At 47.9% G+C, this 15,605-nt stretch overlaps 1 protein-coding gene across 1 annotated transcript in view; it reads left to right on the forward strand.

Moving 5' to 3' along the window:
* The window catches only part of LOC140429611 (fibrillin-2-like), a 496,823-nt gene that overhangs the window by 236,537 nt on the left and 244,681 nt on the right, over nt 1-15,605 (forward strand). The window contains exon 8 of the mRNA XM_072516854.1: nt 5,297-5,422. Coding sequence (XP_072372955.1) covers nt 5,297-5,422 — 126 coding nt within the window. The remainder of the gene's footprint in view (nt 1-5,296; nt 5,423-15,605) is intronic.

Consider the following 15,605-nt stretch of genomic DNA (forward strand, 5'->3'; position numbering starts at 1 on the left):
GGCCTTCTTCATGAAATTTATGTTACCCTTCTTGGCACCTCTGAACCATTGCTCAAGCGCTCCTCTATTTAGACATTACCACAAAATTCAACTGTGTGATGACTGTCATGAATCACAGCTGCCAAGTTAGCACACTGTTTTATTTGGCATATACAATAGGATATTAACAGAAGAGTTAACATGGAGACTTGTTCCATATTTTTTTACTTCAACTTTTTGCAGGCAGGTTCCAAACATATCTATTTTCAACATCCTGCAGTGAAGGAGGCAAACACTTACCCTCACTTTATGGTTTTTAAGGCCTTCTCCATCCAACTTGTTTTCTTTCCCCAGCATCTGCCTTAGATCTTTTCAAACATGACTGCCTGCTCATTGCCTTTAGGCGGTTACTGCCATGTAATATAAATTGTGCTTTACCAAAGAGAAGAATTAAAGTCTGACATAACACTTAAAGAAAGGGTGTGAAGATATGGATTATTTTCCACGTGTAGTAAATTGATGAATAGTCTGTTATTTGAGATGCAAGCACACAGACTGCACAAAGGTTGTAAAACAGGAGTCCTTTATTCCACTGGCAACTAATCCTTATAAACATTGATGGAAAAGCTTAACTCAGAAAATGAACTATTGTACAATTGACCTCCGCTGCCAATACTCTAGATCCACCAGGATTGCCGTTGACAGCTTAATTCCAGATTTCCAAACAGCCGGGTAGCAGAGTTCAGTTATTGGAGCTCCCTTTACTAATTCCCCATGACTATGTGAGCCAGGTTACCTGGTTATAGAGACTTTAAGAGAAGCTTCCTCTTTTTGTGACGTCTCAGACTTGGGGGTGTCCAGGCGGTCTGCCTTTAAAAAAAAATTCATTTATGGGATGTGGGCATCGCTGGTTAGGCCAAACTTTATTCCCATCCCTGGTTTCCCTTCCGAAGGTGGTGGTGGTGAGTTGCCTTCTTGAACCATTGCAATACCTGAGGTGTAGGTACGCCCACTGAGCTGTGAGGGAGGGAGTTCCAGGATTTTGACCCAACGGCAGTGAAGGATCGGTGATATATTTCCAAGTCGGGGTTGTGAGTGCCTTGGAGGGGAACCTCCATGAGGTGGGGCTCCCAGGTATCTACTGCTCTTGTCCTACTAGATGGTAGTGGTTGTGGGTTTGGAAGGTGTTGTCTCAGGAGCCTTGGTGAGTTACTGCAGTGCATCTTGTAGATGGCACACGTGGCTGCCACAGTTCGTCGGTTGAATGTTCGAACGATTGAATGTTTGTGGAAGAGGAAGAATTTAAGCAGGCTGCTTTGTCCTGGATGGTATCGAGCTTCTTCTGTTGTTGGAGCTGCACTCATCCAGGTAAGTGGAGAGTGTTCCATTACACTCCTGACATTGTGCCTTGTAGATGGAGGGTCAGGAGGTGAGTTACTCACCGTAGGATTCCTAGCCTTTGACCGTCTCTGGTAGCCGCAGTATTAACATGGCTAGTCCAGTTAATTTTCTGATCAATGGTAACCCCCAGGATGTTGATTGTGGGGGATTCAGCGATGGTAATGCCATTGAATGTCATGGGGTGATGGTTAGATACTCCCTTGTAGGAGATGGTCATTGCCCAGCATTTGTATGGCGCGAATGTAACTTGCCATTGTCAGCTCAAGCTTGGATATTGTCCCGGTCCTGCTGCATTTGGACATGGATTGCTTCATTATCAGAGGAGTCGCAAATGGTGCTGAACATTGTGCAGTCATCTGCAAACATCCCCACTTCTGACCTTATGATAGAAAGGAGGTCATTGATGAAGTATCAGAAGATAGTTGGGCCTACGACACTACCCTAAAATACTCCTGCAGTGATATCCTGGAGCTGAGATGAATGACTTCCAACCACCACAAACATCTTCCTTTGTGCCAGGTCAGACTCCAACCAGCAGAGACTTTTCCGCCTGATTCCCATTGATTCCAGTTTTGCTAGGACTCCTTGATTCCATACTCGGTCAAATGCTGCCTTGATGTCAAGGGCAATCACTCCCACCTCTGGCATTTAGCTCTTTTGTCCATGTTTGAACCACGGCTGTAATGAGGTCAGGAGCTGAGAGACCCTGATGGAACTCAAACCGAGCGTCCATGGGTAGATTATTGCTGAATAAGTGCCACTTGATAGCACTGTTGATGATTCCTTCCATCACTTTGCTGATGATGGAGAGTAGACTGATAGTGCGGCAAATGGCTGGGTTGGATTTGTCCTGTTCCTGGTGTACAGGACACACCTGGGCAATTTTCCACTTTGCCAGGTAGATGCCAGTGTTGTAGCTGTACAGGAACAACTTGGCTAGGGATGTGGCAAGTTCTGGAACACGGGTCTTCAGTGTCATTGCCGGAATATTGTCAGGGTCCATAGCCTTTGCAGTATTCAATCCCTAATTTCCCTTCCCGGTGTCCTAGCCACCGTCAGAGGCTTCAGTCTACCTTATTTATGGCCTTGGTTCTTCCCACATGGCAACTCTCAAGTCCCGGGCATCTGCTTCTTCTTGTAACTACTGTTATGGCTCCACCTCTTTTTCAGCTCATGCTTCAGGCTCTACCTTTCCCTCTGTTAAGCCCACACTCTGGGCTTAAGGCTCCGTTCCCAGTCTTCTTAGGGCATCACTTCATGTCCCAAAGTAGGATCAAAGGGCCGGCCAATTTCCTTGATCCCTCCTGGACTGGCAACCTCTGCTGGTGTGGACTCAGTGTCCCATAGGGAATTCTCTGTACTTTGTGGGGCATCCAGCTCTGCACCAAGTTGGAACGTTGTGGTCCAGTTCAACATTCTCACTACAAATGCACCAGGATAATTGCAATAATAAACTTTCACTTCATTTCCTATGTGTTTTGGCAAAAAAAACCTTCTATACTTTAATGCCAAGTTTTTTGTGTATAAGGTGATGACCTTATAGGGTGACCACAACCCCAGTGCTCCCACCACCCAGTTCTGTCCAACTTTCAGCTTAAAAAGGATGGAAAAATCGTTATCTCATATACATGATGGCCCATCAATCACTGTTACTCTCCAGGAAACAGAAAGTTTGATTTTAATTTGGTCTGATTCATCTGCTGTTCTTATAATGCAGAGAAAAGTTACTGAGAACCTGATAGAAGAATGTGGGCTACGTCGCCATGAAATGAATAAAAATAATGCTGGGAGTCTATATAAGGATCCTCCTATTTAAATCTGATTTCCCTTTGTGTATTCCCTTTATTTTCTGTTATCTTGGCTGTTATAACTTTTGTTTCTGGATGATTACTGAAACCTCCCCAGGCAGAGGTGTTATTTGATCTGATATCAGGATACCGCAGGACTAGTGCTATTTGGTCGAGTCTAGTGATTATATATTTTGATGGACTTGGCTAGCAGCTAATCGGCTACTTTGATTTCCCGAGACTTGAATGCCTGTCAATGATGATTGGTACTGGTGTCCCAGAATGTTCTGCCAAACTCAAGACAGGCTCCATTTTGTAGAGTGAAGTTTACTTTAGATTTAGAGGCTGGAGAGCCACATTTCTCATTTCTCTTTCTCTCTCTCTCTCATGATGACCACTCATAAGGTCCTGAAGAAAAAGGCTTTTCTCTATCTCTTCACAGCCAGTTAAACTAGCAGGAAGATTCAGACCAACACCAGCTGCAGGCAGGCCCAGGTATTTGAAAACCTCCTTTTAAAATCTGATAATTGGAGAACTCTAATCTTAACTCAGTGAGGCTATAATTGCGAGTTCTGCCTGAAAGCACGTACCAGATGATCCAATCCAACTGGTGGTTTTCAATACTCCATGTCCTGAGAAGATAGCGGACTACAAAAACTTTAAAACAGCAATACCAACAATAATCTCCTATTATTCATTTTACCCCTTCCCTTCCTCTCTGTGCATCTGTCTGTGTGTATTTTGGTACAGGGTGGGATGATCAAAGGCGACAGTAATAAATTAGCAGGCTGTTACTCCAGTTTAATTATTGCATTTTTTAACTCTCTTCTTGTTATCAATAAACAGCTGTTGTGTTTTTACTTGCAAATCTGGTGCTGTAGATCATTGGAACAGACTACGGCCAAAGATCTGAAAACCGTTATAAGAATTATTAGTAATTCACTTGTGTTGTGACTCTGGGTCAAGGTGGGTGAAGTATATCATGCAGACAGCCAAATATTGGGAAAGGGCAGTTAATTTCTCTGAACTGAACTGAATTCTGAAAGCCTCCTTGAGAAGCTTGGTGAAATACTGAATCAGAGAGATTAGGCAGGAGATAATTCATTCTGAGGTCTGTGATGAGTAAGCTGTATTAGTCTGGACAATAGTTTGAGTGTTCTAATTGATAACAGTGGGTAAGATTCTCCGTCTCATGCCGCTGATAGCGGAGTTCCCAGTGAGGTGGAGAATCGAGCGGTTGTGAAGAAAATGGGGCTAATCTGTTTCCAATGCTCTGTCCCCCCCCCTTGCTAGCGTTGGGATCGAGGTTTGCGCTCCACACCAGCAGGAGGATGTAAATGGCTCATTAAGACACAGATCTCTTTTCTAGGGGGCTTCCTGACAGGGGTCACTTTTCTGGCCGGTCTGTGGATTTTTGTCCTTATTTAGGGAGTTTCTGTGGGGTCACTTTATTCAGGGGGGCCTCTGTGTTGTGGGAGGAGCGGGTTGGGTCACCCTATACTGGATGAGGGGAGGGGACCTGGAAAATCCAGGGGTGGGGGGCTGAATTGCGATGCGGGGGTGCAGGAGGCGTGGGTGGCCAGCTACAAGACCTTACTTTTGGCCCGCCCACTCTAATTGGATAGCTCTACTAAAGAGTGGCACAGACCTGAGGGGTAGAATGGCCTCCATCTATGCTGCATGAATCCATAACAGCGACTGCTGATGGTAAGTGGGAGCAAAATCTCAGAGGTGCAGACACTGCCAGCCAGCACCAAAACAAATGTTTGCTGACTAAGGCTAGCGAGTATGGAAGGGAGTTTGGGCAGGTTTCACATCAGGGAAGGATGGGAGTCTGTGGCATGTGTTGCCAAGGGTTTCCTTGCAGGCCCTGGAGAAGTACTGGTGACCAGAGGCAATAATATGGAAGCTCAAGGTCCAGACTAAAATGTGAGTGACACTGTTGACAAACAGCTCTGCTGACAACAGTGATACTTCACCTGAGGGGAATTATTGAAATGGTTGCTACCTAACTAATCAGTTAAATATTTGCAAATGTAGCAAATCCATTTATCATAGAAACAGATCCATCTGGTTATAATTTTAAGTTACCTTCTCAATATTTTCCTTTTTTTTTGCCTATTTTCCAGATATTGATGAGTGTGGAACCATCTTTGGTGCCTGTGATGGAGGCGAGTGCACTAACACTGTTGGCAGCTATTACTGTGCCTGTCCCCGTGGCTATGTAACCTCTACAGATGGTTCTCGGTGCATCGGTAAGTGAAAGAATACACAGACCTGAAAGATATCTGTTCTAAAAATGAAAACAAAGTCTGCCAAGTATAATAAAAATCCATCATTTTGTTGTTCTATTTGCTTTGGGCAGTCTTCTGAGACAGTGTTTTGTCAACAAAATACTTCAGTATGAATTACTCAGAGGAATGCTCTGAGAGGTATCTCCTGTCACAAGTCGGTTTAATCTGTTGTTGGTTAAGTTAAAATTATAACATTGGACTAGGCAATAATTTAAACTGAGAAGAACTTATTGAAACCTTTGTGAAATATCAGTGATGTGATATCAAACCATAAATTCTTGCCACTATTATGAATAATTTATTTTTATAATCAACTTCCAATTGCAAATCCTTTAAGTTTTCTTTGCTATATTCATGCAAAATAACAGTGGAAAATAAAAATATTTTGCTCATTTTTAATACTTCATTAGAATGGAACTTGGACAAGACGCAGATTATAAAAGAGCTGGAGGGTCAAATATGGCAAACAAATATAATGATCAATCAGTCTTTTTTTATTGACCCAGATTTTGGGGTAAAAATGAAGCAAGGACACACTGCTGACCTTGGAAGGAAGCCTTGCTGAGAAATCTTGCGGTCTCCGGCAAGAGCTCTAACTCTCAAGATCTGCCACTGATTCTTGTGTTTTTAATGGGATCCCAGAATCATTCTGCTGTGATGTCATGAAGCTGTCCAAGTAGGCAATCGCATGGAAGAATTCTCACTGAGCGTCAACCAGGAAACAAAAGTTCTCAAAATCAAATGACTGTTTAAAAATGTTACAGAGAGGAAAGTAAAGATTGGGACATTTGATGGGGAAGCTAGAAGCAGAAATATCATGGAACAGCTTTCCAAAATGTAATTAATTTTTAAATATCTGGTCATGAATCATAGTAGATTTTATGATTTCATAAATGATTTTATGTTTACAGTTAATACAGTTCCACAAATATAATCAGGGGGGAATTTCTGGCCTTTCTTGCAAGTGGGATCATCCTGTGCCACCAACGGCATATGGCAGGGTGGAGGGGGAAGAGGATGGTTTCAATGGGAAATGCCATTGATAGCAGCGTAACCAGAAGATCCTGTCGCCGGCCAATGGTGGGCCTCTACCAAGAACCATATGTGGAAAATCCCCCCCCCCACCACCCCACTCACCCACCCAGTATCTTTCAGGATCAGACCGGTTGTTTCGTAGTTATTGCTTATGTTGCAGTTAAAAAAACATTTAACCTCCTTCATTTAACAAGGCGTGGCATTTTATGAGGTTTCTAATGACAATGTGAGAACAGAAAAGGGAAAATTCTCACCAAGTCAATTGGGGCTGGCTTAGTTGGGGTGGCAGACTTCAACTTCAGGATTTTTGTGTTAATCTATGTTTGTGATAAATCCTAAAGTTGCTCTCAGATTCAGAGGAGTAATAGCCAAAAATGATAGTTTTACTCCAAAAATCCTGTAAATCCTGATTCTATGTAACATGCCTCTTCTCCTTAATCATAGAATCCCTACAGTGCAGAAGGAGACCATTCAGCCCATCGAGTCTGCACTGACCCTCTGAATGAGCACCCCACCCAGGCCCACTCCCTTGCCCTCTCACCGTAACCTAACTTGTGCATCTTTAGACACTAAGGGGCTATTTAGCATGGCCAAGAACCTAACCTGCATATCATTGGGCTGTGGGAGGAAACCGGAACACCCCTGGGAATCCCACGCAGACAAGGGGAGAACGTACAAGCTCCACACAGGTCGGAATGGAAACCAGGTCCCTGGTGCTGTGAGACAGCAGTGCTAACTGCAGTGCCAAGTATCAATTATTGTAGGGTTTTGGTTCCATATCCTCTGGAGCCCCTTTATCTGTATGAGGTTAAACAATAACTGTTGACAAGGGAGTTGATAAAACATATCCTAAACTTTGCAATCCATCCCAATTCTACCCTTATTTGAATCCACAAACATTAATTTTCCAGCAAAGGGTTGTTGAATGTCAGCCAAGAAGTATATGCTCATTAGAGAGATACATGCTCACTAGCTATTGAACACAGAGGTCAATTGTATTACAGAACTAAAATATCCAGTCAGATCAACTCACACAACACAGAATGGGTTTTTGTCTCAAGACTATCTGGTCTCCATGATACAGCCGACTGTCTCTAACAACTGAGCCCTGGGAGAGCATATGATTTGATTCTTAATTGTTTATTGGCAGGATTGGAATAATAACAATCTGAACAAACTTGTGAAACCATTGATGGATTGATAGGAATCTGTTCATACAGCATAAACGTGAATTTGGATCAGTTGAATGAATGTGAAGATTTTTTCTGCCCTTGACAGTCAAATTTGAAAGATTGACACACACCAGGAAATAAAACATATCTGTTGCTTGACCACCACTCTGTCGTGTTGGGTGTTCCAATACACAAACGAACCAACATGGTTGTAGATGGTACAACTCTGTTTTATTATTCTGTACAATAATATCTATTAACGTGAATTCGTACTTCACCAGCTAACCTGTGGACCCAGCCCTAGCACTATCTTAGTGAGGCACTCAGCACATGGTGTATGTCTGAGTGGCAAGCTGTGAGCTCTGTGCTCTGAGCTATCTCCTGTTAGAATGAGCGGGAACTGTGGTGTTCCCTGTTTTATAGTGCGTGTGCTCTCACTGGTGATTGGCTGTGATGTTGTGTGTGTGTTGGTTGGTCCATCTACCTGTCCATCAGTGTGTGTGTGTGTGATTGCACCATGATATGTTAATATGGATATCATGACACACTCCAATATTCACATTTGGACACGAACAATGTCAGCCATCCTACACAATAATTTAGAGACCTGAAAGTAGTACAAATTCATATATAGCTTGATTAGCTGAAATAAAGAGAGTTTTTCAACGAGGCAGAGATGGACTAAAACTCATTAAAATTAACAGAACAGGGATTCTTTTTGCACTGATAGACCCAGAAAGAAGTAATGTTTTGACACGTACTGCAAGTAAATGAAACTTGATAGTCTAGATTCTGTTCCATATTGGATTCCATTCAAATGAACCCACAACTAGCAATGATGCTGTATTAATTCTGCTTTGAGTGGGCCAGCTCTGCCCTTTTAGTCCTTTCAGAAAGCTGGAAGTCTCTTGAATCCAGTCCAGATCAACGGCTGTCATGCCGTTGGGGCTGAAGTGAAAACAGAAGCTTATTTCTATGGGAGCATATCAGGAAAATCTTGCCTAAAGAATGTTTCCTTCCACTAGGGGTTTTGTGGTAGTGAGAACCCAATAACAACTTACTATGATACCCTGCCAGAATAAAGATAATTGGTTTATGCAATATAAACATAGGAGAGATCATGATCGGCCTAAGCCTGTATTACAGTGCAGTCATCATGGACAATCCAGACTGTTGATATTAAATCTGGCAGTGGAGCTTGGCATAGGTGCAGCATATATGATGATCAAAGCAGTGCCAGTGTATCTGGCAGCATAAGAGTATCGCCTCAAGAGGTGATTTTCCATTGCATTACTGGAGGCAGTACATGGTCAAAAGAAAAAGTAGATGACTGCTGGATGCTGCAGGATATATTTTTCCCCTCAGTCGCAAAGGGCAGCTTTTCATACTGTTGGCCTGTCCAGCCCATGAATGGAGGTGAACCATTCAACAATGTTGTCGTTATATCGTGGGGCCAATCCCATCCTCACTCAACATTCAAATATATGAACCTCCTGCAGAATGTTTGGTAAAATCAATTGAAATTTAAAAATAGATAAATAGTATCAAGGAAAACCCAATTATCGAATAACTTCCCTGCTTTCATAATAGTTTTTTTTCAGAGCTGGAAAGTGGTATTTGAATGAATAGCTATTTTGTTATCAGAATGAATATCATTAGAATGAATAGCAACACAGACTTGATGGGCTGAATGGCCTCTTTCATGCTGTGACTTTCTGAGAAAGGAAAGCACAATGAAGGAGTTTCACCTGGACTTGAGATGTTGGGCTGAATTCTGTGCCTCGCAACGCTGGGAACACGAATCACGATCAGGCAAATAATCGTGCATCATGCGCAAATCGAGGTTTGTGCCCAGCGAGGATTCCAGCGCGATGCTCCGGTCCCTCCCTGGCAGCAAAAATGAGGTTTGCGCCCCAGGCCAGCGAGGGCATGAAAAACTGGCATTTGCATGCATTTAAATCTACTCAGCACGTTGGACACAGAATGCTCCACCCTTCCGCAATGCTGTGCCCCTCTCAAATATAAGTCACATGGGTGTGAATTACTGCAAGTATTTACAAATGGGGTCTGGGAGCCGTGGCTGCGGAGGGGAAGCGGGAGGCTAAAAGAAACAATGAAACTGTCGGGCTTTCTGGTGGCGTATCTGCCGGGGAGTGGGGGAAGTGGTGGGGAATGACTTGGTTGTCCCCCTCCGGATTGGGTGGTCTGATTCAGACCGCCATTGCTGCGGTATGTCTTTTAAATGCACCCCATTGGTGCTCCTTAAAGGCCCCTGACTGTTCACTCTACTGAGTGCTGCGAGATGCAACACCACACACGCAGCAGCCAACATCCGAACTCCCAGGGGATGGGACACAGCTCCTGGGACATGTCCACGGCTAGAGGGTGAGTGAGTGCCATGGGTAGGGGACCAGCACCCGATCTAGGTGACATTATGAGCGCGTGTCTGGGGTACAGAGTCTGAGGTCTGGTGTGGGGAGCGGTGTGTGGTGAGGGGGTCTGGTGTGCGGCTGGTATTACGTCGGCAGGGTGTTCCGGGTTGGAAGGTGGAGGGGGGAATCAATAGATGATTAGCAGGTCTGGGAGCCACCACTGTTTGTCACTCTAACAGGCTCTCCCAATTCCTTACAAATATTGAATGCTATGGAAAGGATATTGGAAGCTGAAATTGCCCTCGTGGTGCTGTTGCTAGGCCGGACGGCCAGTCGCTGGGGACAGCGGCAGCAATAGCGTCAGCAGATGCTCAAGGGGGTGGACCATGTGCCAGTCCCCATCCATACCCTGAGAATCCGGCTGTCCATCAGGCCAGGGAGGGACCCAGAGGGGGAGTCCCGCAACGGCCCAGGGTGGACAGATGTCGCTGGTCATTTGAACAGATGACGGACAACGCGTGATGTAGGAGGCTCCACCTCAACAAGGAGACTGTGCGGCACCTGTGCCATTTCCTGGCGAACTTGGCACCAAATGGAGGAGGTGAACACATGTTCCTGGTGGCCGTCAAGGACACCACGCCTCAGGATCATTCCAAGGCTCGAGCGGGAACCTGTGTGGTATCTCGTAGGCCACAGTCCACGGGTTCATCTGACAGGTCACAAATGCCCCGTTTGCCCGGGCGGAAAACTACATAATCTTTTTTTTAATTAAAAATAAATAAATTTAGAGTACCCAATTCTTTATTTCCCAATTAAGGGACAATGTGGCGTGGCACATTCATCTACCCTACACATCTTTTTGGGTTGTGGGGATGAGACCCACGCAGACATGGGGAGAATGTGCAAATTCCACAGTGACAGTGACCCGGGGCCAGGATCGAACCCGTGTCCTCGACATTGTGAGGCAGCAGTGTTAACCACTGCACTACCATTCCCCCACATCTTTGACATGGACCAAGCCTAACAAGATGCCTGGGCTGCAGGTTTCTCCACCATCACCGGGATGCCCCAGGTCCAGAGGGTAATAGATGCCACGCATGTTGCCCTGCGCTCACCAGGCCATCTGGGGTGCCCTATGTTAACCGAAAGGGGTTCCACTCCCTGAACATACAGTTCCTGTGCGACCACCAGATGAAGATAATGCACATGTGTGCACGCTTCCCGGGGAGTGTCTATGACAGCTACATCCTGGGGAAGTCTGTCATCCCTGGCCTCTTCGAGGGGCACCCCAGGATGGGTGGCTTGTTCATGAGGGTGAAGGGACACCTGCTGAGATCCAGACCGAAGTCCAGTGACTGAAGCAGAGACCCGGTACAACGAGGCCCGTGCAGCCACCCAGGCTGTGATTGAGCGCTGCATCGGATTCCTCAAGATGTGGTTCCAATACCTCGACCGCTCCGGTGGTGCACTCCAGTACACCGCCTGGAGGGTCGCCAGCTTTGCGGTGGTCAGCGGTGTCCTCCACAACCTTGCACAGCAGCGGGCGACATGCTGCAGGTTGGTGATGAGGAACATGTGGCCACCGAGGAGGAGGACGAGGATGTGTGAGGTGGTGCTGGACCAGCAGGGGCTGGAGGACGAGGCTGGGAAGGAAACTGGAGACCAGCCGGAGGCTGCAGGACTCTGGGAGTGGCAAGGGTCCGGAGAGCCAGGAGGCCCTCATACTCACCCGAATCACTTAAGGTGTGGCCTGGTCCGTCCCCCGCACTTCCAATTCCCACCCCACCCTCCCATGGTATATGGCACATCACTCCAGGGCGCAGGGTTTGTGTCGGCACCCTCAGAGGGTCACTGCCGAGGGCAGAGAACTGAGCACCGGTGCTCCTCGTTCTATGCCATAGTCTGACCCCTGCCTGTCTGCTGAGTGTTTGCTCACACCCATCACCTGCCGGGGGTGGCAAGAGGGGGAGATTCCTGGCGAGATGGGCCAAGATTTCGGAGGTTGGCCCCTGTTGCGTAAGAAAGTGATAGGGTCATCATTCTGGTTGTGCACAAGGGTGTTTAAGGTGCAATGGAATTCCCCACTCTCACGATGGTGCCGCTCACCTACCCCTAACCTATCTATTCCCCCTCCCGACCTTCGATCCCGTCCCCCCTCCCCAAGAGCCCTCAGTGATCCTCAATGTGATTGACCGGTATGTCTAGGTGTCACCCCAGGATGCACATCAGAGGTGGAGGCAGCCAGCTCCTTACCTTGTCCTGTGGTCTTCGATGCCTTTGAGGGTGTCCTCTGGGGGCTCTGAGGCTAGAGGGTCCCAGCTCACTTGTCAATGGCACATGCACAGCTGTGCCACCCTGCTGACTGCAAGACGCGGCCTCATCAGAGGGGTGGAACGCGGGGAGCTGATGACCACCATCCCCACTCCATGGGTTGACACTCAGCCCACTCTTCATGCTCGGTGCCCATAGGGCCCCGGGACGATGGAGCCGCTGGTTTGAGCCTCAGCTGCATCATCTGGCTCTGCCAGTCTTGGCAGGCCCCATGGTCCGCACAATCGTGTTGACGCCTTCGGCGATGCTCTTCAGTGACTGGGACATGCTCTGCAATGCCTCGGCAATGCCCACCTGTGACTGGGACAGGCTCCGCTGCACCTCGCCATTATCATCTAAGAGCGGAACATGTCCCGCATAACCTCATCATGGTCAGCCTGGTACTGGGTGACATTCCCCAGCGAGGCGGGCACTCTGTCGAGACTCTCATCCATGGCCGTCACCGACTGTACGGTGCCTTGGACATCTCCACTCATGGTGCCGACGTCGTGCACCAGGCTCTCCACTGCGGTCACCACCCGAGCAGTGTTGGCCTCGGTGCCACGCATTGCCCGTGACATCCCCTGCGCCTGTAGCCTCTGGGACTCCTCCATGCGGCTATGGATCTACTGGAGTGTCGCTGACATCTCCCTCTGAACATCCAGGTTGGCCCCTAACATCTCCATCAACTCCAGATAACCCTGTTCCACAGGCTCAGCATCAGGTTGGGGCCGAGCTGGGTCCTGGGATCCAGTAGCCCTCTGACTGCTGTCTCGCCTGGGGGTTCCTGCCTCCACCTGATGTATATCATCAGCAGAATGGTGCTCACCAGATTGTGCCCCAAAAGCCTGACCACTAACATGTCCCACCGAGGTGCGTGTATCTGCACTGGTGGAGGGTGGGGGTGACAACTGTGCCGCGACTATTACGATGGCATGCTCGAAGCTCTCCTCCGAGGTGGCCTCCTGGGAGACTGGAGGTGGTGCCATCCGGCATGGGCCAGTGCGGTCGGCTGGAGGACCTGTAGGAGAATGAGCATGTGGCCAGTGGGAGGGATGGGTCAGTCAATCAGTAAGGCAATAACAACTCACGTTTGACAGGTCCCCCAAGTGGAGCCCGGTGGTTGCTCACCTCTGCGTTGTCCACCAGCCGCCTCTTTGGAGACCGCCTTGTCCTTGGCCACAACGGTCACCCCCAGGGCCTGCTCCTCGAAGGTGGTGAGGATTCTGATGTCCGGCAACCCTCTGCCAGTCTGGGCCCTCTCCTGGCGTTTATGGGAGAGCTTTTCCTAAGGACATACAGAAAAGGCATCATTAACCACATACGTAGTTCATAGTAGTGGGGAGGAGGGGGAGAGGGAACTTGAAGGGGAATGGGGTGGAGGGTTGGTTGGGGGTCGCTTGAAGAGTTGTGGGGGTGGATGCTCCCTTGGGAGTGGAACGATCTCGGGGGGCGGGGAGGTGGGCCTTGGTATCTACTTGCTCGTGCTTCCCGGTATAGGTCATTGACCTTCTTCCTACACTGAAGGATAGTCCTCCTGGCCACACTCTCCGAGCTCACTGCCGCCGCCACCTCGTCCCAGGCAGCACTGACTGCCATATGGCTGACCATCCTGGACCCATGGAAGAACAGGACATCCTTCCTGGCCTCCACGGTGTCCAGCAGTCTCACCAGATCAGTGTCCCCGAATCTTCGGGCTAGTCTGTCGGTGCCATTGTTGCGAGCTGGCTGGGGTTGACTGAGCAAGTGCATCTTAAGTGCTGCTCAACCTTGTTAGTGGGGGGCTGGTGAGCGCGGTGCCAGCAAATCGGCAGGTGAGCCTTCATTTGTGGCGAGAAGCCCGTGAGATCTCGTTTAGTGGACCAATTGATGTTGAATAGCATTGCTGGCCTCGCTGAGCCGAGCGCCGGGAAGCTCGCGGCAATTCCCACTCACCATAACACTTCGAAATCTTTCCAGAGAATCGCAGTCTATGTTATCTCATTGGAGCTGAATTTCACCTGATTTGTGCTCACGCTGGGAGTTAGAAAATGATTCCCAATCCTTAGCCACGCAAATTGTGAGGGATTCCCAAGGGAATCCCGCTATCGGGCTGCAATTTGGATTGGGTGGCCCGATACTAAGGTCCCGTGCCTGACCACCACCCCCACCTCCCCCAACAAATCACAATTCAGTCTCCCAACCCCTCAGATTTTCTGGGTCCCCGAGACCCTCTAATCAAGGAGACCTCGCCCTCCATAGACCCTCCAGAAAAGAGCCCCCTGTCAGGAAGCCCCCAGAAGAGAGACCCCTGTCAGGAAGCCCCCAGAAGAAATACACCTGTACGGAAGACCCCTCAGAAAAGATATACCTGTGCGGAAGACCCTTCAGAAAAGAGACCCCTGCCAGAAGCTCCCCAGAAGTGCGACCCCTTGTCTGGAAGCTAGAGAGCAGTCCAGACAGAGGCAGTGAAAAGAAATCACTGTTTTGACACTCACCTGGGCAATATACCTGCTGGCTCAGACATAGGAAGCATCTCTTGTCAATTCCTGGAAAGAGAAAATGAGTCAGCTGAGTTTAACCCCCCTCCGATCTTTGATATGTAAGCCATTCATTGATTTCTCTTTGATATTGATTTTACTAGGCTGTGATTCACAGCTTCCTCTGATCCCAGCTGTCAGCATTGCTCCATTCATATCCCTTTACGGTAAGAAAGATTGAGTAACTCTGAGTTGAGTAACTCTGAAGAACTCTAACTGCAATACATATAAGCATTAAAGCTTTGATTGACAGCTCCTGGACCACTTCAAACAGAATTAAGTGCTTCCCAATCACCTCCCCTCATGGTTGAGTAATTCTTAAGTGGTCAGCTAGAAATTGAGAGCAGTTAACTCTGTCAGGGATCTCCCTTCTGAGGGAGCTTCCTGTCAGGGGTCGCTTTCCATGGGGGACTTCCTGACAGAGTTCACGTTGCTGGGCTCTCTTTGGGGGGAGGGGTGTCTCCTTATTTAGGGGATCACTGTGGCGGTCTGTTTATTTGGGGAGTCTCTGTGGGGATCTCTTTACTTAGGGGGTCTCTGGTGGCGGGGTCTGGTGGTGGTGGGATGGGCAGGTCTTGCATGTGGGGAGACATATGGCCCTCTGATGGACTTTGGGGCAACTATTTTGACGTGTTACCCCTTTGGCCAACACGAGGTCCACCGTGTCAGGGCCACCCTTGTCAGGACCAGTAATGATTCTCACCCACGTGACTCCCAGCCCAGAGCACTGGACAAT

The sequence above is a fragment of the Scyliorhinus torazame genome, chromosome 9 (assembly GCF_047496885.1).
Source record: "Scyliorhinus torazame isolate Kashiwa2021f chromosome 9, sScyTor2.1, whole genome shotgun sequence".
Classification (NCBI taxonomy): Eukaryota; Metazoa; Chordata; class Chondrichthyes; order Carcharhiniformes; family Scyliorhinidae; genus Scyliorhinus; species Scyliorhinus torazame.